The sequence below is a fragment of the Carassius gibelio genome, chromosome B12, assembly GCF_023724105.1.
Source record: "Carassius gibelio isolate Cgi1373 ecotype wild population from Czech Republic chromosome B12, carGib1.2-hapl.c, whole genome shotgun sequence".
Classification (NCBI taxonomy): Eukaryota; Metazoa; Chordata; class Actinopteri; order Cypriniformes; family Cyprinidae; genus Carassius; species Carassius gibelio.
In genome coordinates, this window is record NC_068407.1 from 2,075,819 (window position 1) to 2,101,482 (window position 25,664).

Genomic DNA, 25,664 nt, shown 5'->3' on the forward strand with positions numbered 1-25,664 from the left:
TTATATTTAGATATTTATTAGTATTGCATACATATTTTATTTTTCATAATATAACTTAATTTATTAAATATACAAATATAATACTTTTAAGTCATGCATAAATATATTTTTTAGATATTACTGAATTCTGCATTATAGATTATCATAGATACAATTGCATTAATATATTTGTTTTCTTTAACATGATTTATGAATAGTTGATATTGATAAACTACTAATATTTATATGAATTCATATAGTACTTAAATATGTATGTATATATATATATATATATATATATATATATATATATATATATATATATATATATATATATATATATATATATATATACATTTTTTTTCTAGGCTTCAGTTTTATGAAGATATTATTTTATTTTGCATTATTTAAATATTTATTATTATTATTAATATCTATATAATAAATACTCAATCTTTAAAAAAAATATTTTATGTATGTTTTTCAGTCGTACTTTCATTAAGATATTTTACTGTATTTTGTACTGCATTAAATTAATATAATATAACAATTAATTTATCTATATTACAGTATGATAGATCAATAGATATTTTTTATATTTAAATTATATGTATATTTATGTGCTATTAGATGTACTTCATATATAATGTAATATATACGTATTCCATAAATGACACACATTTAAACACATTTCATATACATTTCTTCAGTCTTTAATAATGATTGCAGTTATTTCTTGATTGTTTATTTGAGGTTTGAAGGCTCATCTCACATCAGATCCCTGTCTTTTTCCCAGCCGTCCTGATTCTGTGTTGCCAAAAATCGTTTCGCTGTCACATAATATTCACTAATACCCGCATCTGCCTTCCAACGACAGACGCTGAATCCCGGCTTTGTGTGTCCTGCTGTCGTCCATCTATGATGCATGATCACAACACACACACTGCCGTCCAGAGATATGCTTTCATAACCTGATATTCACTGACAGGAAACAGATGCCACTAGTGAAAGAAAATACGGTCAAATGGAAAGAAAACAATGAATGGCGGTGCACAGAGATGGAGAAGATAACTCTATTATTTGTGTGTGTGTGTGTGTGTGTGTGAGAGAGAGAGAGCTTGTTCATTCTGCTTGCTTTGTGTTGATTTGGTAAGCAGATACGAATGTTATTCAAAGTTGAGGCTGTTAGTATGAATGACTGAAGTTTTGCCCTGGTTTATGACAGTTGAAATCAGGGCGCTGAATCCAGGTCATCTTTAGTTTCTTTGGGCCTGGAAATGACACACGATTAAAAGCGATATTTCGAGTCTCCCAACAGGGATCTGATACGCCTCGTGTTGGCAGCTTCCTGTCTGCTGCTTTGAATCGCCACATTTCCCTTCAGTGAAGCTGTTTCATGTGCTGTCCACTACTACTGACAATCAATCTGACTCAACGCTCAGTATTTTTAGGTTTTACAGTAATGCACTGACCAAAGTCTATGGAGGCAAGTACTCGGGAGGCCTTAGAAGCAGAAACACACTTCAGATCTGTTTGAATTGAATTGAATTTAATTGAATTGAATTGAATTTAATTTAATTTAATTTAATTTAATTTAATTTAATTTAATTTAATTTAATTTAATTTAATTTAATTTTAATTTAATTTAATTTAATTTAATTTAATTTAATTTAATTTAATTTAATTTAATACTTTTTAATAATAATAATAATAATTATTATGTTTAATAATATTTCATATAATTTATATTTTCTTAATACATTTTATCTTATTTTGTCTTTTAGTTACCGTATTGTTACCGTATTGTTTTTTGTTGTCTTTTTTAATATTGTAATATTTTCAGTTTATTTTTATTGCTTATATTTTTTTTATTTTTTTTATTGTTCATAAAAACACTTAATTTTTTTTAAAGCTTGTCAGCTGTATGCCTTCGTTTTAAAGAGAACAGCATCTAAAATAATATCTCTTTGAAATTGAATGCAGAAATTCAGTGCACTTACATATAATTCGTTCATTTTGAGCTGTAAATTCATCCTTTTAATGAGTTTCTACCTTCTGGTCATGCATTTTAACAATGTAATTGCTGTAGGATATGCCTGGATTTTTTCCGCATTTATCTGTAATGCAAAGTGCAAGTTCAATTAACATTATTATTATGCATTATATTAACCATATACATTGTGAAATGTGTATTTTCATGAAGTAATTGGCTATACTTAGGCCTTTGTTGTTTTTGTTAGTTACATTTACATTTATTCATTTAGCAGACGCTTTTATCCAAAGCGACTTACAAATGAGAACAGTGGAAGCAATCAAAAACAGCAAAGAGAGCTGTTAGTTTGTGAGTGAAAACAAGTGAACTTTATTTGTTGGCATAGAGCAAAAGCTAAATTATGTGGTAAATTGTTGCATTTATCATCCATTTAGTTGATTCAATAATTCTAATAATCAAGTTAATTATTAAAGGAACCGTATGAGTGGGAATAGCCAACCAGTAGATCTTCTGCAGTGAATGGGTGCCGTCAGAATGAGAGTCCAAACAGATGATAAAACCATCATAGTCATCCACACCACTCCAGTCCATCAATTATAAAACATCTTGTGAAGTGAAAAGCTGGATCATTAATACATTTTATACTTCAAACCTTTGCTTCTGAAAAAAAAGAGAAAAAAAAGAGTATATAATCCATAATAACGCTTCATACAGTGAAGAATTTGTCTCATCTAAATCAGGAGAGAAATATGCACAGATCAAGCACCGTTTATAAGCCAAAACAGTTCAATAATAGATTACTTGTGGATTATTTTGATGTTTTTATCAGCTGTTGGACTATATCATTCTGACGGCACCCATTCACTGCAGAGGATCCATTGATGAGCAAGTGATGGAATACATTTCTCCAAATCTGATGAAGAAACAAAACCTAATTTACTGTACATCTTGGATGGCCCGAGAGTGAGTAAATTGTCATCTTATTTTATTTTTTGGGTGAACTATTGCTTTTAAGAAAGAAAGAAAAATAGTTGCATTTCTGCAATACTTGAGTTGATATTGTATATAGGTTTTTCTTGGATATAGTTTTGCACAGGCAAGTTTAGAGTGATTTTATCCTTCCAGTCTTAACATGCAAGGCCTATTTCAAGGGAGAAGAACCTTGAATGGTTTAATTCAAAACCATTATAAAGAGTTTTTAGCTCATGTGAGTCTCATAAGGAGCGGCTATTGATAAATCCATCGTGAATCACCGTGTCAAACACAAATGTGCGCATTACACGACTCTACTTTCACTCAAAGAGGCTTTGTAGAGTATTTACAGGACCGTTGCTGTAATCCTGGTCAATTCGAACTGTTTTTGGCTCATATATTGCGTGCTAATGGAGGTTTTAAATATAAACCCTGATCTAGTGCTATGTCTACTGGCAGAACAAACGCTCCTAATTAGTGAGATCTGCTCAAGGACACACACACACATCCAGATACTGAGCTGGTTCGTGTTTTTACCTGCTCTTTCTGAAAAACAGCAGTTGTTGGTCTTTGATTCAGGGATGTTTAGCGTCTCAGGAGAGGTTGAAGGTGATTGGATGAGATAGGACACGTAGAGCACTGTGGGTCTCGGTAGTATTATGCATTCATGAAGTAGCAATGGAAATGGCCTTTGCACATTTAATAGCACTGTTCAAATCTTCCTGACTGTATAATTTATTAGTAGTGCCTGCTGAGGAAGGAATCACTAGTATTATTGCTCATACTTTGGATTGGGGATTTAAAGAGCCCCTGACCCATAAACTCGGTGCTGCACACATAAATGATTCTTTATATCATGTGTTTTGTAAAGTTGTGACATGCTGTTGATGTTCAAAGCTACCAAATTGTATTTTCTAAAAATAATAATAATAATAATCATAAAAGTGCACAGACTTAAAGGTGGGCTCTATTCACTTTTATTATTCTTATTATTTTCTTATTTCACTTTTTTATTTAATAGTTCTTTTTTTAATTAAATAAATTCTTTTTTTATTTATTATTTGATTTTTATATTACATTTTATTTAAACTTTTTTATATGTTATAATAAAAAAATGTTTGTTTTTTTAGTTTGTATACATTTATTTCTGAGGAATATAAACATTTATTTAAATACTTTTTCTTATTTGAAAAAAAAACACTTGTCACTTGGCTTTTTTTTTTTTTTTTTTGTAATTATAAAATTTACTGGCAATTTCTGAAAATAGTTTTTTACCAGTTCTCTCTGTGTATTTACTTTATTTGTAAAATGAATGTATTTTTTATGAACGCTGACTATATTCCAATAAATGGACGCGAATGAAGCTGACAACTTGCATCTGCTTCTATACTTAAAAAAAAAAATGGTATAGAAACAGTTTTCACTGAGAAATTGTTAGTAAATTTCACAAATAATGATAAAGTACTCTTCAGTTTTATTTACAGCTTGGAAAAATAATACATTTTTATAATTTGTATTAATTTGTATAATTTATTCAGCTCTGTTCATTCAGGATGCTTCTGTGCTGCGCTCAGTTTATTAGATCTATTTTGCTGCCATATCAGAGAACGAAAGGCTTTTATCATGCGATCGAAGCTGAAAACATTTGCGCAGATGCTCAGCGTGAGAGACTCTGACTGTGGAGCATGAGTGGAGATCAGGGATTATTCAATCCTCATCAAGAGCCACATCCAGAGTTCACGGGGAGGGCATAATCCGTCCGAGATCTGCTGCTTTCATCTGCTCTCTAAAGGTTACACAGAAATCTTCCTGCTCACCCGAGATGACACAAACACACAGAGAGGCTCAGAGACCAGCGTTTATTGATGTTAGGCCTCGTACATTTCCATGGAGAATTGTTGTTAGCATTATATTAGTATTGCCTTTGTTCAATCATGATATGAAAGATGTATTTATTTTTGTTTAGTGGAAGGATAAACTTGTATGTTACCAAAGCCGGACATTGAGAGAGCTGCTTTGATTAAGTTAAAATATTAATATTATTTATTTTATTCTGTATAGGTCTGATATCTTTTTTTTTAAATGACAGTTAGTCAAAAAACAAATGTTTTCTTTTGTTGCTATATATATAAAAAATCTGGATTATTCCACCAAATGTATATTTCTTAAAATTTAAAACATTGATATCGTGTTGGAAAATGGAATATAAAAATATGCATCTTTTTTGTTATTTTAACCATCTGTCATTTAATCCAAAAAATTAAAATAAAATAAATAAAAAACCTTTTTAAATGGCAACATTTAAATTTAATATTTGTAGTACAGAATAAAACATTTTAAAGTTGGACAATCATTTGTAATATACAACTCCCCCTCCCCCAAAAAACAAAACAAAAGAAATGGTCAAATTTACAGACATTGTAATGAGGTGTGGCCACTTTACCCTCTTTCCTAAAAGCATGGTAACCCGCATGTTAACCCCACTCAGTTTGGGTGCTAGACTTTGGATGCCCACCATAGCACCAGCTTGAAATGCACAAGCGTGTAGATTCTGTACCCTTGCAGCTTTTCCCAGGTAGATAAATTTTACTGTCACCTCCGTCTGTCCCCCTCCTCCTCGTGTCTATCAAGTGTGTTTTCTTTTCTCAGTCTTTATCCAAATCCTCCTCCCACTTCGTTCCATCTCTGGGACTCATCTAAATTCATGCACGGCGTCCCCTGGAGGAGCTGCTGGGATTATAACACACACAGAAGGCATCTCTGCCATGTGTGGCCATGCCGAGAGCTCTTTAAATTTTAAAACGGCTTCTGAATCTGATGGATGGACGGATGGAGATTGTGAAGCGAATGCTGGATGGTGGCTGTTAAATATATTCAGTCTCATTACAAAACGGCAACAGTGAGCTCAATAGAAATGAGGCATGACGTCGATTTCCTGTGTGATTTGTTTGTTTGAAGCGGTTGTGTTTAACAGGACTTGTTCTGAGAGAGCCATTAAGAGGGAATGTCATTTGTTAATTGAACAAACCTGTAACCCTGTGTACTTCAGCACGTGACTGTCCTGCATTGTTTGTGTTATGGACGATTTATACCTCGAATCTTGCTTGATTTTGACCTGTCAGACAATAAAATGGACAAAATGTAGACTACAAATGAATAGAAACTTGCTGTTGGATCTTTCTAAATTGGTTTGTACTTCAAAGTTAATGGGATATAATAACAAAATCTGGCGTTTTAGAAAAATATACAGCATGACTGCAATCAGATTAGTAAATGACAAAAGTTGTATGTGTTAATAACCGGCCCGCTGAATTTTGTATATATTGTAATTTTCTGATTGATTTATTTGGGAGACCAAGATAGAGCACATTGTAGTAATCAAGCATCGATGTAATAAAGGCATTTATAAGCCTTTCTGCATCTGACAACGATAGAAATGGTCGCAGTCTAGCGACATTTCTAAGATGGAAAAATGCAATCTTTGATACCTTTTGTATATGTGCATCAAACATAAATTCAGAGTCGTACATAACGCCAAGATTACGCACTTAAAGGGACGGAGTAACCAAGGGTTTGACAGTTGTAAACTCTGAAATATTAAGTTTGAGTAAAGATGTTGATGTACCGACAAAAAGAAGTTCTGTTTTTTCTTGGTTAAGCTTAAGAAAAGGATCATGCATCCAGGCTTTTAACGCATCGAAGCAGGTGCTAAGGGTGCCAAGAATTGGGATCAGGATGCATGCTGATACAGATCTGCAATGCACAATGAAATTATTATTTTTTTTGTAATTAATTTATTTATTTTTAAATAAATCCTTCATATTGATGCCATAGCTTGTTCAGTAAACTGACACATTAATATGAAGCATTTATTCACAGAGGAATGAATGAATGAATGAATGAATGAATCAATGAATGAATCAATCAATCAATCAATGAGTGAAATGTAATTAAGTTTATCATTGAACACTATATATTCACGTGCAGTTCTGTGTTTTTTCCCACTTGCATGTGAGTGGAAATCTGTAAAATTGGATTGGATCTTAAGACTCCGTTCATTGTCCTCATTCTCGTTGTTTGAAGATCATTATTGCATTGCTCTCTGGAATGCTTGATTCTGATTGGTCAGTTGTGCCATTCTGCAGTCAAATATTTGTATATAATAACGCTAAACTATGTAATTGACCATTGTCCCTAGTAACCAATTTCCTTTCTAACTGTGCTAGTTTAATGCTTGTTCTTAACTCACTTTGTAGTCTCTTTCTTAACGCAAATGTATTTGTTATTGATTGATTGATAGTGCATTTATTTATCTGTGCATTTAGTTATGCATTTATTAATTTAGGCATTTAATTATGTATTTATGCATTCATTTATTTGTGCATGTAATTATGCATTTATGTATGCATTTAATTATTCTTTTAATTGTGCATTTATTTACTCATGTATTTTATTATGTAGTCATTTAATTAAAGCTTCATATTGGGGCCTGATCGCCCTGTCATGGTTTTTATTTTGTGAGAATGGCTGGCTTAAATAATTACCTTAATAAACATCTAACCTATAGCTCTCTGTCTGTGTTGTTCCTCTCCAGATCTCATTGTGCTGCTGCATTGAGCTCCTGGATTTCTTCTGCACCTCTTCATTCTGTGGATCAGATAGATAGATAGATAGATAGATAGATAGATAGATAGATAGATAGATAGATAGATAGATAGATAGATAGATAGATAGAGCAGGAGAGTGTGAGACAGAAGGTTTTTAGGCTGAAGGAGTGATGTGATGGTTGGATTCCTCCTACATTTCACTGGCTACAATGGACCAAATCATACACTGAAACATCACTGCTCAAGGTATGATCAACATTTCCTCAGTCAATGTAGCTGAAAAAAGTTTTTGATTTTTTTTTTTTTGTAATATAGTTTAAATTAAAAAAAAAAATCCGACCTCTCCCTCAAAAAAGTCAGAAAGGGACAACCAGTGGTTTTTGCTACTGTACCTTTAAGACTTCATCTGTAAATGAGCTTTGTTATGATTGCCTACATTTTGTGTAGTTGGTGAATAGAGTAGATGTTGATACATAAATGTGATCGATCATATGTTTGATGATTTCTGAGCAAGCTGTTTCTGACAGTTTCTGAATGGAGGGATTTTTGAGTATGTTAAAAGTTCGTCAAACTCTTTAGTTCAAAAGAACAAGGAAAATGCTGTTATGTCCTGCATGGATATAAAAAGTATAATCACCCTCAGGCGATCCAATATGTAGATTAATTTGGATAAATGTAACATTGCATCATTTGCTCACCAATTGATCTTCTGCAGTGAATGGGTGCCGTCAGAATGAGAGTCCAAACAGCTGATAAAAACATCCTGATAATTCACAAGTAATCCACTTCACTCCAGTCCATCAGTTAACATCTTGTGAAGTAAAAAGCTGTATTTATTTGAAACAAATGCATCATTAAGGCCTTTTAACTTTTAAACGGATGCTTTTAGCCAAAATCCATAATCCATAATAACGCTTCCTCCAGTGATAAAATCCATCTCCTGTCGCCTCTCACATCAAAATCCACCCACATATTTGTTTAGAACTGTTTTTGAATGTTTTCACTTGTAAACAGTGCTTGATCTGTGCAGATTTCTCTGTTGATTCAGGCGAGATGACTTTTTCACTGGAGAAAGCAATATTTAGAAACGGGATTAATATTTTATCAAGAAGCAATGGTTTGACATTAACATTTCTTACAAACATGCAGCTTTTCAATTCACAAGATGTTTACTGATGGACTGGAGTGATGTGTGGATTATTATGATGTTTTTATCAGCTGTTTGTACTCTCAATCTGACGGCACCCATTCACTGCAGAGGATTTGTTGGTGATCAAGTGATGTGATGCTACATTTCTCCAAATCTGATGAAGAAACAAACTCTTCTACATCTTGGATGACCTGAGGATGAGGACATCATCAGCAAATTTCCATTTTTGGATGAACTATTGCCTTAATAATAATAATATACTTGCCCCTGAAATGTAAAATGATACACAGACAGACAAATGGTCTAATTTATGTTTTAAGAGCCAATTTCATTCAAACTATCCAGATATCACATTAATTTCACATGTTTCTTTATTGTTCATCATACTGCGTGTGGTTATAAAAGCTGTGTGTTCAGCACAGTCACACTCTCTGATGCTCGCAGCATCTGCAGGAATATTCAAAGGATTTTTCTGGTTCATTTTGTTTTCTCATTGTTCCTCTTTTTTCTGCTTCGCTGGCACAGCGTCTCATATCATTAGCGAATGCTCCACAGAGGCCTGAAAGCATGGAGATATTCCAGCGGGTTTCATGCATAAATGTCTGTTGATAGACAGTGTGTGTGTGTGTGTGACATCCAGCACCTTTTTAAGCATTGTGTGTGGGTGTATGTATCTTATCCAAAGGTTAAGAAGTGTGTTTTAAACTCAAGCAGGAAACCTGGCTGCACAGGAAAGGAAATAACTTATCAGCCGGCAGATGGGGGACAGCATGTGCTGACACTGCGCGCGCACACACACACACACACACACACACTCACACACACACACTGTCTCTCGTCCACTCTAGGCATGGGTGATGTTTTTTGGCCTTTACTTATAGACCAGTTCATCTCTAACTATAAGCTCCATTTACCCCAGACTGATTGGTTTAGAAGAATGTCAGTCTCCATTCAGGACTGTGTGCAGGACAGGACAGTCACAGAGCCGTGACATTGACACTCACTGTTAGATCAGATGCCCATTGTGAGAGAAAGAGTGTGGTGTGTGTGTGCTGACATTTTATTAATGAGACATGAAATCCATGCAGGAAACCAGGGGAGGCAATCCTAGCTTTGATTGGTCCTGAACTGAGACACCGCAGGAAATGAAAAGACTGAAATGATCGCAGAGACATTGAGGGGAGTGAGAGGGAGACGTCTTGTGTGTTTTACCATCATTAAAGATGCTGAAACACCGTCTGCCTGTAACCAACAGCTTAATAGAAAAGTTCAGTCATGTTCCAAACCCATATTACATGCTTCCTTTTGTGGGTTGTTTCATTCAGATACATGTCAGATTTTAGAAGTAAAATGGGTTGCAGCTTTAACTTGGATTTAATTTGAGTTAGTTTAGATGATTTACATTTGAAACTTTCAAGTAATAGTTACATTTTAGTTTATTTCAACTTTATTTAATTAGTCAGCATTAGCATTAGTCAGGTTGTTATAGCTGTGTGCAGGTGACGGGTGCACCGGAATGTTTACCTCCTGCTTATGCTCCCTGATTGGTCAGCTTGCAGACTGTGGCCACACCCCTCTGTATGATGCCACCCCTCATGTGACCCTGGAAAAGAGACACACACTCAGCCTGAAGGGCTCAGATCAGTGGCCTCTTGTTGTGAGAGCGGGGTTTGTTTATGTGTTTGTGTGTGTGAACAGGACAATAGTGCACAGTGTAAATCCAGTGAGGCCCAGATTTTTATAGTTCTTTCTCAAACCAATCCGAGCGAGAAACAGCCTTATGCAACCTTAATCAACAACATGGCACTGGCAATCTGCTCTCACACGGCACGGCAGGCTGCTAGACTGTCAGGTTGAGAGCTGGGCATCTGGAAAGCATCTCTGAGGAATTCTGCTCACATGCTGTGATGTTGCAGGGTGAAAATGATCTGATTCATCCTGCTGTGTGATGTCAAAATAAAAGCTTTAGCGTGCTCGGAAAAGTAGTTAGGGATTATTCACAGAATAAACGGTTCAGAATAAGAATTATATCAAATATTGAAGGTCAAAAAGCATTTAAAAAGAACATAGCAGAAAGTTGTTGAGAAGTCTTTTCAAGCAATGCAAAGGGTTTGTGGGTGGGTTTTTAAACCTGGTTCATAATTATTAATTAGCTTGCACTGTTGTTGTTCTGTATTCTATGACATTGCCTAATTAATATTCATGAGGGAAACATACATCTTGGTGCTATTTGCAAATTGATTGTCTGTGTAAATATGCATTGTACATGGTTTAAAGTACCGGTTTCATGACAGTTTTTATTTTTGTTGTAGTGTCTAGCGTCTAGCAAACCACTAGCTTGCTTCAAGCAGTTCCTTATTTACTTCTTCTTGCACGTTTTATGGTGTATTGTGTTACTTATTTATGGAACATAATTACCGTTTACCGTCTGCCGCTGGTTCTGTCGACAAGGACCGCTCCCGTAAATGTAAGTGTACGGGCCAACCAAATGAACCAAGGAGAGTTTGGGACAAAAGGAGAGAAGGGGCGATTAATATCCTCGCTTTGATTGCATTTTCTAGTTTGAGAGAGCTTCGTGGCAAACTTCAGCTAGAAAGAGATGCAGATCTTGCTTGTGTTCGACAGGTGAGTTGTTTTGATTAATGTCTTTACAGAAAACGTATGCTATTATATCGATCAGCAAGATTAGTATTATGGGGCATACACGCCAAATGCAGGGCATCGCGTCTCTAGACCTGCGCGAGGACGCGTCTTTGCATTGACTTTGTATGTAATCTACTCGCGCAAATCATAAATGATACAAATAAATGATTTATCTTTCTGTTTGATTGATGGCCGTCAGCAGTTGGGTAGAAGACAACAAATCCCATAATTCCATGCTCCTTCTTAGCGTCATCAAACCACACGTTTGTTATTGTTGTGGTAGTGCGCCCTCTCGTGGCAGGTCCTACAACCTGTACCTTTAAGTTAACGTTTACAGCATTGGTACATGTAATTTAAGCTTATTTACATTAGTTGTCAAGGCAAGTTGTCAACATTTAAAACAAAACAAAGCAGCAATACAATTTTTATTGATTTATTATTATTTATTTTTTTAATTAATGAAACAACATTGGTTTGTATAATGTATAATGATTAATGGAGATTTTGTAAGAAATTGAATAAATAGTAATAAAGTTTAGAAAGTTTATAAATTGTTTAATTGATCTTTTTTAGACTGCTGTGCTTAAAGAGTCTTTCCCAAATGTTTTAATTTTTTATATTGATATATAATTTTTAAGATATAGAAAAACAACAACAACAATAATAATAATAATAATAATAATAATCTATATAATAATAATAGACCGTAAATTGTTCATGTTCTGGAACAAGGTGACACTTTTGTCCGACCCACAAAACCAATTTGGCTTCAGCAGTACTTAGATAAAACCAGATTGATTTATTTAGTCAAGATCTGGCAGCCAAACTTATTAGTTGTGTGAGATGTGTCTATGACAGATGCAATATACTTGTTTAAAGCCATAACCCACATTAGCTTATCATTCAATCTGCAGAAGGCTGGAGCAGAATTGATTTGTGTGTCAGTCTCTGCTTCTCCAGGAAAGATTTCAGCAAGCTCCAGACTGAAATGGCCAATTTCTGAACTAAAAATACCCTTTGTAAATGAATTTTGAGGTCAATAATGTTCGACTGGGTGATAAAATATAGCTCCAAAACAGTTTTGCTTGCAAAAAAGAGATTAGGTATTTCCTCATTTGTAGAGGTCTAGTGTATTTTTTTCTGATTGCATGTATGTGTGCGGATAGGTCACGCAGAGCCCAAGCCCGCAATCTTAGTTTATCAAACCACACTGGTTGTCATGTTTCCATGGCAACCCTCAGGAAGATGATGAGACGGCTGTCTGGCATCATTCTGGCCGCTGCGTCTCTGATGTGACCTCTGGGTCATGGCCTGCATTAATGCAAGGATGCATTATGCCGAAGGCAGACATGGCGTTATTGGAAGTCTGTTGGACGGTTAGCTTGCCGGTCGAGACTCTTTGAGCGGTTAATGCACTGCTGTTGTTGTTTGGTGGTCGCTGTGGGCTTGTGAAAATGTGATCGGGTGAGTCAACGAGGTCTCTTTCTCTTAAATGGGTCACTATATTAAACCACATGGTAGATGGATCAGAGAGCATAAAGAACGGCCGAGTAATGAAACGGAAGGATGAGGCGAGATATTAATGAAAACCCAGAGAAGGAACAAGCAACTTAAATGTAATCTAGAAGAATCAAATGAAAAGGCTCTTGTTCTCTGTTGGTTTAACTCCGGGGGCCGTTTTAATGCGTCCTCCAGGGTTGACTTTACTTGAGATTTGTCTGAATTAGACGATCAGCTCCCGCCAGGACAAATATCCCTCTTAGCTTAGTTTTCTAGAGACCCGTTGGTCTGATTCACAGAGACAGCGGTATTGTAGAAAGTCCACTGAAGTTCCCACTCAGTTTAGTAGATGATTTGGCTGATATGTCTGAGTCATATTTAATATAGATAACAAAAGAAATGAGAAAGAAATAATATTTTGGCTGAAGAAACTGAAGTCTGTTTAACTTTACAGTAAGGTTAGTTTTCCTTAATATCTTAATTTTTTACATTTGTAAGATCAGAAATTTGTAAAAGTTGTATGTTAACGTTAGTTATTGCACTGTGAACTAACATAAACATGAAGAATTAACTAAAGTTCTTGTTAATTAGCATTTTTCAATTTTACTGTTTCACCAAAATATTCCTAGAAATTTAATTTCCATTTCTACTCCAAAATTTACTTTATGTGAGAAAATGAAATGAGTTCATTTTAAAATTAACATTATGAGGAATTTCAGACTTCAGCTTTAAATGTGTTTTTTAGCTCTAGTGTGTGTGTTTATCTGATTTGGTGCACACATGTGCTGTCATGTTGAGGTGCACTGTATGTGGGCATTTTGTGTTTAAATCCAGACGTTTCGCAATCCTTCCCCCGCAATCATTTGTGTCGTATCTCTACTGTAAACAGAAACAGCTAACTGTTATTAAGCTGACATGCCGTTCAGGAGTGTTTTTCAGCTAGCTGAAGACAGACACGCGTCACCTGATGGTAAGTGTGATTGAGTGTGTCATGGGATGGTAATAGTGTTTATTCTGTAGCAAGCAGCTCCTGGAAACTGTGAAATCACTGTGTAGTCAGCAGTCTGCATGGAGAGAGAGAGAGAGAGAGAGAGAGAGAGAGAGGGAGAGAGAGAGAATGCTATATTTTAAAACATCATTTAAGATTTGTACTGTGAAATTATTTTTATTTATTATATATTTTTATTTATTATTAATTTTTGCTTTATTGTGTTTAAACATTGCTGAAGTAAAAAAAGCATAAGTTAATAAGAATAAAATACACAGCTATTGGGTAAAAAATATATATACATACATATATATATATATATATATATATACACACACACACACACACACACACACACACACACATAGGGTCAAATTACGCATATTAAGTAAAAAAAAAAATATATATATATATATATATATATATAAAATGCTGAACAAATAACAACAAAACAATTTATTATTAGTATTATTATTATTATTTTAAATATAATATTTAATATGATTTTGTGAATAATGTATAATTATAACATCCACACATACATATTTTTTAATAATGTTTAATAATTATTTAATAGCATTTTTTTTTTTACTTAGTATGCACTGTTACACCCAGTTTATTTGTGTGTTTTTATTTAAATGCTTATCATCATAATGTTTTGTATTTTTGCTAAATTCAGTTGGAATCGAGTTGTCTCCTGTAAGTTTTCCATTCATTTCCATTTCGGTTTTTAAAGGTTTTGGAGCAGAGAAATACTGAATGTATAATAGATTTAGGTGTGCTGAGAATTTAGTCTGATGCAATCAACTCACACAAGAACATATTTGCACACTTCATAAACCAAAATACATATACTTCTGTTCTTGCTTTCTCTGATTGCATAAGGAAATGATGAGGAGCGTTCCTCATTTAAAGAGCGAGCGGTCGCTGGGAGTTTTCGTGTGGGCTGAAAAACCTCACAGCAGAGTGTCATTAATTCATGGTTAGCTGCTTACACTAACACACACACAAACACACACACACACACACACACACAGATAATCTCACTTACCATTAAATACAGCAAGTGCAAGTGTGTTTCCGGCATCGGCCTCACCCAAGGCTGTCTGCAAATGTCCTGTCTGCTAGCTTTACCTCATGACCTGTTTACAATAATGAGTCTCAGAAGTGCCCGGTCCACTGGGGTCAGAGACAGCAGGCCAGTCCTGAGCACAGCCAGAACAAAAACATTACATGCTCGCTGACGGAGAGATGTGTGGGATGCGGATGAAGGATGGAGACTGTAATTCTAAAGTGTGGCTACAAGGTTTATGCGTTTTACTGATTTGCCCCACTTAATTTAACAGTTCCCCACTGTGTCCCAGCAAAAACATGCCAATGTACAGGTGCATCTGACCCCAGGAGTCTCCACAGGCATTCAGAAAACCCTTTGGACAGAAAGCACATGATAAATTGCAAGATAGTGTTCATTTATTTGCATGCACTCGGATGCAATCGATGCACGTGTTAAATATATTCCTGCTCACCTGTGCACTTGTTTTCTCAGGCTCTGCCGTCGGCCTCAAACCACGTGATACAGGGAGGGTCATTTCTTCTCATTAAAATCCTGCCATGAGTCTTTGTGCTGCTGCAGGCAGCTCCCAAGTCTTTATTAATTGCTGGGGGATACTGTATCGACTCAAATTCTCTGCCGCTGTCCAGACTCCAGCGTGCTCTGGGATACTATCGACAGAATGCGGCATTTGATCATGCTTTATCTCAGCAGCTAATGCAGAAAGCACTTTATTCACACCCTGCCTGATGAATGATGCAGCCTGAGAGGTTACCAGGGAGACACACTCATAATGCAACGAACGTAGTTGTTTTTTTAGCATCACGGATTTGGGTTAAAATGTATATATATGCATAAAGGAGAGTGTATTTTGGGTGCTGTTGTTCTTAAATTTATAAGAAGCTTTTAGCTTTTTTGCAGTTGTATGATGAATTGTTTTTTGTGCTTAGTTTTATGGTCTTTTTATATATATATATATACTGTATATTCAAGTAGAGTTATTTTAAATAAAAAATAATTCACAATATTACCATTTCTATTGTATTTTTGTCAAATGCAGCTTTGAGAGACTGTTTTAAAAAAATCTTACAGACCTCAAATGATTGTATATTCTTGGAATAACCTGCACTAACAAATTATGCATATTGTTTCACTTTAAAATATGTTAAACTATAGAAATAAAAATGTTTATGGCTGTAGTTTCTTGATGACTTCTTATTGAGAACCTACGTAAATAGGTTAAGTTGTGATTTCATGCTGCAGACACTATATGCAGTTCACATTCAGCTCAAATTTAAAATTGTATGCATACTAATGCAGAAGACCCTGAAATAGTTTTAGATTAAACTTCATTTGACCTACCATATTTATTCCTGATATTTGGGCATGTGTTGGTGTTTGAACACCTACAGGATTCTCTCTAGCGTGGAGTGGTGTGTGCGTTGCAGAAAGTGTGGTCTGTTATTTATGTGTTGCATTGCTTTAGTGAATATGCAGCAGCTCCCACTTGATTTTCTCAATGAAGAGCATCAGCGGCTGTGTGTGGGTGTTTTGTGGAGTATCTTATCTCACTGAAGCAGCGCTGAGACTGAACAAATCCTCGTGGCTTTTCCTGTCCAGTAGCCCACGACATCTGCCCTCCAGATAGAGAAGATACGCTTAGAAGCTTCCTCTGAATATCTGATGGTTTACTATCAAGAATCACTTTCAGTATTAGTTTGGGTTGAAAGCATGATGCAGAATGTTTTTAGGTAATAAAAAGCATGAGATATTGTCTTGTCCTCTGCTAAATGTATCAGTCACATAATAAATAATCAGCTTTTCCCAAAAAATACCCATTCAGGTTTAATCATGCACGTTATATGTTTGAACACAGATTAATTCAGATGTGAGGATGTTTTATCTCAGTTTAACCCACTTGATACTTTGTGTAACACTTAAAATCCCCAAACTATATAAGATTAAAGTATACAATCATGTCTAATCTGTGTGAAAGTGAGGTTTATGAGATCTCACTGTTTTCAATATCAGAACAGAGATGCTCTCCGCTTTCAAGCGTTTGGACTGGAACTGTATTTGAAAGGTTTTGGTGACATCTATTGGAGGAGTAATGCAACATTTTTGCATGTTGTAATATTTAAATCGATCCTGATCTGTTGTTTTTTTAGTAGAGTGACATGTAGAGTGACATTTAATTAAATAAATTATATTAAATGATGTAAATATGTTTAAATGACATGCTTCTATGTTCTCTTCTTCTCTTGCAGACACAATGGTCCTTGTTTTTTTTCTGACAGTAACAACTCTACAACCAAACACATCAATTTCAGCAGACGGAAAAAGCAATGGTAAGTGCTCATTATTCATAATAATAGTGTTAATAATATGATGAGCATTGTTGTTTTCTTTTTTAAATCCTTTGTTAAAAACAGAGTGACAAATCTGTCATATACGAGAAATAGTTTATTTAGCAATTTAAGAATACTTGATTCTGATTGGTCAGTCATGTCATTTTGCAGTCAAATAGTGCTAAATTGTGTTTAAAGTAATTCCAGTTAATTTTTTGATTCATTAATTGATCCATTCATTCATTCATTTCCTCCCTTCCTTTAATTTAATTAATGAATCAGTTAATTAGGGGTTAAATCTCCTACTTGACTATAATCTTTTTTTTGCTACTGCCAGTTTCCCATTAATTTTGATATTTTGATATAACTTCGCTTGTTTGAAAACCAGCATATGTGAAAAAACAGGTGGTGCCAGATTTCATACTTAAAAAACATTTTAAATATATATTTACATTTATGTTACTATTATAACATATATTATTTCTTTTGGCTACAGATCGATATAAAATTTGTTACTTTGACATCAGAAATTTGGTATGATGACTATTTATTTGACTATTATTTATTAATTTACTTGTCATTTTTCAGACCTTTTGTTTTCAGAAATAGTCATTTCAAATATATATATATATATATAGAGAGAGAGAGAGAGAGAGAGAGAGACATTTGCCATTTTTTCATTTTATTTTTGTCATTTTATTTTAAGCGACCTCAAAAAAATGTATTTCACAATGTAGGCATTACTCACAAAACGACTGAAATAGTCATGGAAACTCAGTGGCCAAAACCAACTTTTTGTAGTTGTGTAACTTTTCTCAGCTCAGAGATGATTTTTGCTCATGTCTAGCGTTTCTGCAACACGTAAGCATCAGTGTGAGCGTGTGGATTTGTGTTAAATCTGCCGTGGATCACGCAGGCTGTGATTTTGGGCTCCAGTAAAGTGCTGATCTCAGGGTTAAGCGGGTGATTCGTGTCAAACCTGTTGTTAAATGTATGAGCTCAGTCCAAACAGCACTGAGCTCTCTATTAAATCACTAATAATGGCTTGGCATAACTCACTGAGACGCTCAGCGCCGGAGCAGCTAAGTGTGGCCATTCCGGCTCCAGCGGCTCTGTTCGCTGGCCAGTTTCCTGTTCTTTTGTTCACTGTGGGTTTAACTGCCTCTCCTTCTTCCTTTAGACGGCCTGGTGGAGCCCAACGCACTCATCCTGCCCATACTGCTGAGTCTGTCCGTCCTGGTGCTTTTTCTGGGGTTGCTGACCTGGTATTTCCTCAGGTATGACACATACACACACACACACACACTGTAAAAAAACAAAAAAACAAAAAAAACTGTCTGTCATGCTTACAAGCTCCGCCTCTTTCTGATTAAGGGTGGGTCCAGGAACTGCTGTCACACACAGACACACACACACACACACATATTTATTCATACACGGTGTCACCGAGGTAAACCCTCATATTTTTATATGGTAGAGAGCGTGTCATATATCGTGCGTTTGTGGAGAAACAGCACCTCTGATGAAAAAGAGCTCGAGTTTTCGTTGGTGAGACTGATGTGACGTTAGGATATTGTCTCACATGTTGTCCTCACGTTCAAACCTTATGTTCTTCGTTTCTTTAAGGTTGAAAAACCAGAGGAAAGCTGTCATCACAGCTGTCGACAAGAAAATACCAAATGGCATTCTGGAAGAGCAAGGTAATAAGTCGCTTTATCTGCTTTCGAACCAGTTTAGTTCTTTAAGATATGACAAAAGCAACTTGTGGTTTTGAGAGCTCTGTTGTAAGTAAGAGGTCTTGGCAAGTTTCACTTTATCAAATGCGCTATATTCGGTTTCCTGTCGCCTCAAGATGTTTTGAGAGCAGGACGTGAGCTTTTTATGTGAACTACATGTGCTATTCTGTATCAAATGACTCTATAAGTACACCAAAAATTCACTTTGGCTGAAGCTTATGGGTCATATTATGGTTTTTATGCTGATTTTATGGTGATGATTATACTCATCTGCATTCCCAGTGTTTGAATGAATGACCAAACCTTTTTTTTTTTTTAAATGGATGGTTGTGTTTGATTTGCAGATGACAGTTTTTATGGTATAATATTTATTTAACCCTTAATCAACCATAAATTACAGTAAATTCAGGTGCAGGCACTTTCTGCCATTGAGATGACTGAGTAAAAATGGCCCACTTACCAAAGAAAAAAAAAAAAAAGACTAACAATAAGGTTTTGTTTGTTAGCGTAGTTAACTGCATTAATTAACACGAATTACTGCAACAATTATTATTTTCTTTTTTTGTATTTGCTAATGTTACCTATTAGACTTAAGCTAACAATGAACAGTTTTATTTTTATTAACTAGCATCAACAAAGATGAAGAAATACTGCAACAAATGTGTTAGTTAATGCATTTAACTAATGAGACCTTTTTCTAAAGTGTTCCCTTTAAACTCTTCCTTTAGACAAGGCCTTTCTAGTTTAATGATGGGAAGAAAACATCAGTATTACTAATAACTAAACTGATTCGTTTATTCCTTTGTTTCATAGATACAGCGGTGTAAAACATATTGTAATACTATTTGTGGTTTCATGATCAATATTTCCTCAAAAATATTTAAATCTGACTAAAACCATGTGAAAGAGGAAGAAGGTTCATTTTTAAACAGTTGTTCCTGATTGCTTTTATTAGAGTTTGCTTGCTTGACACAAAAACTGTGGATCATGGTTAGCCAGAAATCAGAGAAGAGCTGTGTTTAAAACTAGAATTAGGTTTGTTAGACCGCAGTGAGATTAAACGGAGAATCTCAGAGTGTTCTCCTGAGAGATGGACCCTCACAATGTCCTTCTAGATGCCCAGATCTCAAATGTTGCTCAGATTGTATGCTTATCTAGAGTCTGGTTGTCGCCGCAGATTGTGTGTCTTGTCGAAGGTCTAGCAGATTTATGTAATGGACTTCCTCTGCACTCTCTCTCCTACTATCCTGACGGAAATCTCTCTCAAGGAATATTTAGTGAGCCGAGATGAAAAACGACACACTCTTAACACGCAGGAAACGCTAGAGTTAAATGTTGAACGTCACACCTGTGTAAAGGAAGTGGTTTACCGACGTTCTCCAGCTTTCTGTGCCAACTTTTGTTTGGCTCTTGATTTACAGTTACATTCAAAAAATACAGTTATGTTGTGAAATATTATTTGTTTTCAATTTGGAATCAATTTTAAAATGTAGTTTATTCCCGAGATGCAAAGCTGAATTTTCAGCATCATTACAGTCATGATCCTCTAATGTTTATTATTATTAATGTTGAAAACGCCTCTTTGGATTTTTGTGGAAACAGGTTTATTTGATTGATTAAAAAACAGCATTTATTTGATATAGAGTATTCTTCTAGCATCATGAATGTATTTACTGTCACTTTTGATCAATAAAATGAATCCTTGTTCAATTAAAGTATTCTTTAATAAAGTTAAAGTCTGCAAACATTCTCTTTTTATGCAGGAGAACAAATGGTTTTATTTCTTTAAGTCTAAGCGCTGGTGTAACACTGTGTGTTTGTGTGTGCTGTATGTTGTGTAGAGGAATATATAGATGTGGATAAAGATGAGGATGAGGATGAGGATGAGGATGGTCTTGGCTGGCCGTCAGAAGGTCAGGTATATGTGGTTTCTCATGAACAGGCATGAAGTTTATCGTCTAAACTCTGTAATGTCTATCATCTCACCCGCTCTAACCTCTAACCTAATGGTTGTGGCTTTCTCTCGGTGCTATGAGGGTCACTGGTGGTTTTTGATTCATGCATATGCTGCATGAATTAAATATGCCTATAGTACTTTTACAAAGGCATGCAATTCTAAGATAAGATAAAAAAAGATGGTCTGCGCATGTTTGTGTGTTTACTTGTTTCCTGGGTGACAAAACCATGACTGTATATATATATATATATATATATATATATATATATATATATATATATATATATATATATATATATATATATATATATATATATATATATATATATATATATATGTATATACACAGTCTGCTGTTAGAAATGAGAACAATTTCTAAATTATGCAATTTAACATTCTGAATTTAATTCTAGAGTTTTTTATTTATCATATTGATTGATAAAAGGGATCAAATGTATGTACACACCTCACCTGTACGTGTATAACACACACACACACACACACACACACACACACACACACACACACACACACACACACACTATATGAAATAAGGACAGGGAATGCGGTGTTCTCAAATAATAATCAGAACATTTCTGCTTAAACAGTGGTTCTACAAATAAAAAGTCCGTGTCAGATGTAATGCAGTTAGATTTTATTTTTCACTACTTGTCAATCAAACTGGTAAAATGTGTGAGTGAGTGTGTGATTGTTTCTCAGCTCAGAGTTGTTAGTTACCGTAAAGTAAATATGTATTTCAACCATGCAATCTCCTGTAAATAAGTGTTTGTTTATAACACTGATGTACTGTATTCTTCCACAGAACAACAGACGGTGGTCTTACTGCCCAGATCCCCTTCCACATGCAAAACATACCTCCCCATTCCTGTAGACCACTTAGAAGAAGAGTATCGGATACGCTCGGCCGATGATGGGAAACTCTTCCGGCAAGAGTACAGTGTAAGTGTGTTTTGAAAGAATACTGATTATGGATAGACATATATATATAAAAAAAAACAAAAAAACAAACAGGAAACCAACTTAGAATCAAATATGAAATATGATGTATAGGTATATTAAAAACAGCTAATTTAACAGGGCTGCACCATCAAATCACTTTTAATATATTATTTATTAATAATGATTAATAGAGGAATTGAATTCCAAATGCTTTAAACATATTAGTTTTGCTGTGGTATTGAAAATGGTAGAAAATGAAAGGCAAAAATAACTGATTTTAATGCAACTTAACAGCATCAGATTAGATTTAATATTGAAATCATTGAAGGCTAAAAACCATAAATTAATTTTAAAAAATTAAAAACATTTTGGTTCACAAATGCATGCAGTTGAGACAAAAAGAGCACATTTGATTGATCTGAATCTCAACACAATAAATACAAATTAAATAGTTTAAATATGTTATTTAATACTGATGCACTGAAGACTTTGCTATTTTTTTTATAGTGAAATCACTGGAGTCTAAACGCCAATAATTTAATATTCTGCTTAATATATTTATCTATTATTTGCATGTGTGTAGCATTAGTTTTGCTGTGGTATAAAAATCGATGGTCACTTTATTTTGAGGTCCAGTTTTTACTATTAACTAACTATTAACTGTTACTATTGCCTCAATAAACTCTAAGTTTGTTGCTTATATATATATATATTTTTTTTTTTTGCATGGGGTTAAATTAATGCATATCTAAAGTCTGCTCATGCAGAATAAGTCATGATTACTAATAAACAGCCAGCATGCTGGTAATATGCATGCTTGATAATAGCGATAATAGCTCCTGAAAATAAAGTGTTACCAAATTGATATTAAGAGTAATGAAATTACGCAGCTATTAGCTATCAATTAATAGAGTTTTCAAGAAAACACCAATCACGATGATCATTATTGTAGTTTAGGCTGATTACATCACTCATGCTACTGAAAGTTCAGCACTTTGTCCGTGTTTTTGTGTGTTTTGTGAGAGACTGATATTTTGTTTGCGGCTCGTAAAGAAGCTGATGGTGCATTATGGTGCCATTATTAACTGGCAGAAGCATGCATTCATATGGATCAGCAGATATCCTTCCACATTTGCTGACAGCTCAACTGCTCTCATTTCCCACTTAGAATTACTGGAATTGAGATGTCGAGGAGTCATCAGGCATTGAGTCATTTGAGAAAGCCCCTCGCTCCTGCTTTTAGATGCATGATTCAAGATTCGCTCCTCTCACAGGCCTGTGATTCAGGAACACACTGAATGAACCATGTGAATTTTCTGTCCCATGGAAACCATGTTTATGCTCAACAATCTTAATGACCACTTAAACAATTTAAGTCAGAATTGAAGTGGATCTGCTGGTTAAACAATGGCCTGTACATACAGGAACAAAGCGCCAGTAAGATCATCCATTTAGGCTATGATAAAATGACAGGTTTGGTGGGAATTTGAAATAGCATGATCAGGTTTGCTAAAAAACACAGTTCTGTAAGAATTAATGTGCAATAAAATTATGTGAAATCAAATAATGCTCAGTTTGCAATGAGTTTCAGTTGAATTAAATGGATGAAATGCTTTTTTTTTTTTTTTTGTAAAGCAGAAAGTGTACAGCATCTGTTATTCCCTGACAGTCTCAAATGTTTGACTTGGCATATAAGATTATAGAGGTATGGCATTGGATTAGTGTTAACATGTGTATTCTGTATTGTTGACAGTCATTACCAGGGGGTTCGACACAAGGAACATGTGAACAGGCCAATAAAGAAGAAAACAAGGAGAAGAACAGATATCCCAACATCTTACCTTGTAAGAATCTCTGAGACCATCTCTCTGTCTCTCTTTCATATACTGTGTGTGTATATATTTATATATATATATATATTCATTAAGATTCATTAACATTACAGAAAATTGTGGATTAAAAAAGGGTAGTGTAATTAAAATTATAATTTTTCTCTTTGTCTTGGATTGTAGACATAATTATTTTTAACTTTTGTGAGATGTTCAAGGTATTTCGGGACACCAAATGATTTTTGCTTAAAAAAAATACCCTTCACCTAAATGGCATTACTGTTCTCACATGTGCTATATCAACTCACAAACATGAGAATGAGTCACACCTAGGATGTCCGGGGTCCTTGATAGGAAATAAATGGGTGGGGAAGGTTTATTTCTTTATTTTTTGTCAAATAAAACCACAAAATCACCCACAATGCACAGAAATTAAGTTGCAATAAAAGAATCACACAGACCCCAAATAGAGGCAAATAAATGTGTAAAAAAAAAAAAAAAAAAAAAACCTGTACACCTGTAGAGTAAATAAAAATACATTACGTAAAAAATTAAAAAAAAAAAAAAAACCTCAAACCAACAAATTACAGGATTTTTGTACAAAATCTGATTCAGAAAGCGCTTCACTGTCATGAGTTTTTACACACACCAGGAATTCGTCTCGAGTGTCAGGAGCTTCCAGTACAGAAAATACACACGTAGTGCAGACATACATATTATTTAAGGTAATAAAACACTAATAATAAAGAGAATAGACAATAAATAATAATTAAAAGAAAATATGGTGAAAAAGAAAATATCAACAGACAGATGTAGTATTTACAGATGAAAAGGTTTTCAAAGTAACATTTTACTGTCTGGCAGACCCCAAACAGCCTCAGTGTACACCCTTAGGTTCACCCTTGTATATACATACAGTATATGATCCGAATGTTTTTGTGATGTGAATGATGCTCTGCTGCTGTGCTGTTGTTGCCCACATGTTGATTTGGGTGACATCAGACTGAGTGCTGCCGCCCTCGCTCATCTCACACAACTTCTCCAAATAAAACATTCATCACTTTCAGTTCCTTAAGCCCACATCCATGGCATTTACATTTTTCCCTTTTATTTTTCATTTTCAAAAGCTTTTGTCATTTAAAACTTTTTCCATGAGGGGCCTGAGAAGGAGCAAAAAAAAAAAAAGAAAAAAAAAAATGATTATGTGTAGAAATAAACATGATTTTTGGTCTTTCCTGTTATCCAGATGACCATTCCAGAGTGATTTTAACACAGATGGATGGAGTCCCGTGTTCAGATTATATCAATGCATCATATATCGATGTAAGTGATTTGTAAAACTGTAGAAATGCATCAGTGCACTGTAAAGATTCAATGCATTCATACTGTGTGTACTTGAGCATGTGAATGTAAAACCTTTTTTGTTGTAATGCATTGCATCATTTAGTGAAACAAAATATATGCACCTGTTTGCATTTAAATATAAATTGCATAATCTAGTTCTTCTTGTTCCCAGGGTTATACAGATAAGAATAAGTTCATTGCAGCACAAGGTGAGTGCATTTAAATGTAAAAATAAGATTTTGGTGAGCATTAACATGACGGACAAGAGTTTCAGTAGCTATAATAAGACTCGATATGATGACCTCGGTGTTTCAGGTCCGAAACAAGACACGACGGCAGACTTCTGGAGAATGATATGGGAACAGAAATCAGCTACTATTGTAATGCTAACTAATCTGAAAGAGAGAAAAGAGGTAAGGGTAATTTTTGGGGGGTTTCTGGTCCGTTTCCTTTTGCCATGACTACTTGAAGTGACTGTCTGCACACTGAGTTTCAATTAACTACGAGTAGAAATAGTATCTTTCATTATCTGTACCTTGTGTGTTTGGTAGTATAGAATTTATTGCTGTTTGTACTTCTCCCTCTTTATGACTGGTTCTCAAACGAT

At 34.7% G+C, this 25,664-nt stretch overlaps 1 protein-coding gene across 4 annotated transcripts in view; it reads left to right on the forward strand.

The window, feature by feature from the left end:
• The window catches only part of LOC127969093 (receptor-type tyrosine-protein phosphatase epsilon), a 66,418-nt gene that overhangs the window by 30,299 nt on the left and 10,455 nt on the right, over positions 1–25,664 (forward strand). For 2 of the 4 annotated variants that reach the window (XM_052570768.1, XM_052570769.1), the window contains exons 2-10: positions 7,539–7,797; positions 17,151–17,231; positions 18,412–18,508; positions 18,858–18,931; positions 21,748–21,884; positions 23,638–23,728; positions 24,960–25,036; positions 25,230–25,266; positions 25,373–25,470. In XM_052570768.1, coding sequence (XP_052426728.1) covers positions 17,156–17,231; positions 18,412–18,508; positions 18,858–18,931; positions 21,748–21,884; positions 23,638–23,728; positions 24,960–25,036; positions 25,230–25,266; positions 25,373–25,470 — 687 coding nt within the window. In that variant the 5' untranslated portion in view covers positions 7,539–7,797; positions 17,151–17,155. Of the gene's footprint in view, positions 1–7,538; positions 7,798–17,150; positions 17,232–18,411; positions 18,509–18,615; positions 18,780–18,857; positions 18,932–21,747; positions 21,885–23,637; positions 23,729–24,959; positions 25,037–25,229; positions 25,267–25,372; positions 25,471–25,664 lie in introns of those variants that run through there. The other 2 variants (XM_052570770.1, XM_052570771.1) reach the window with 2 other exon arrangements.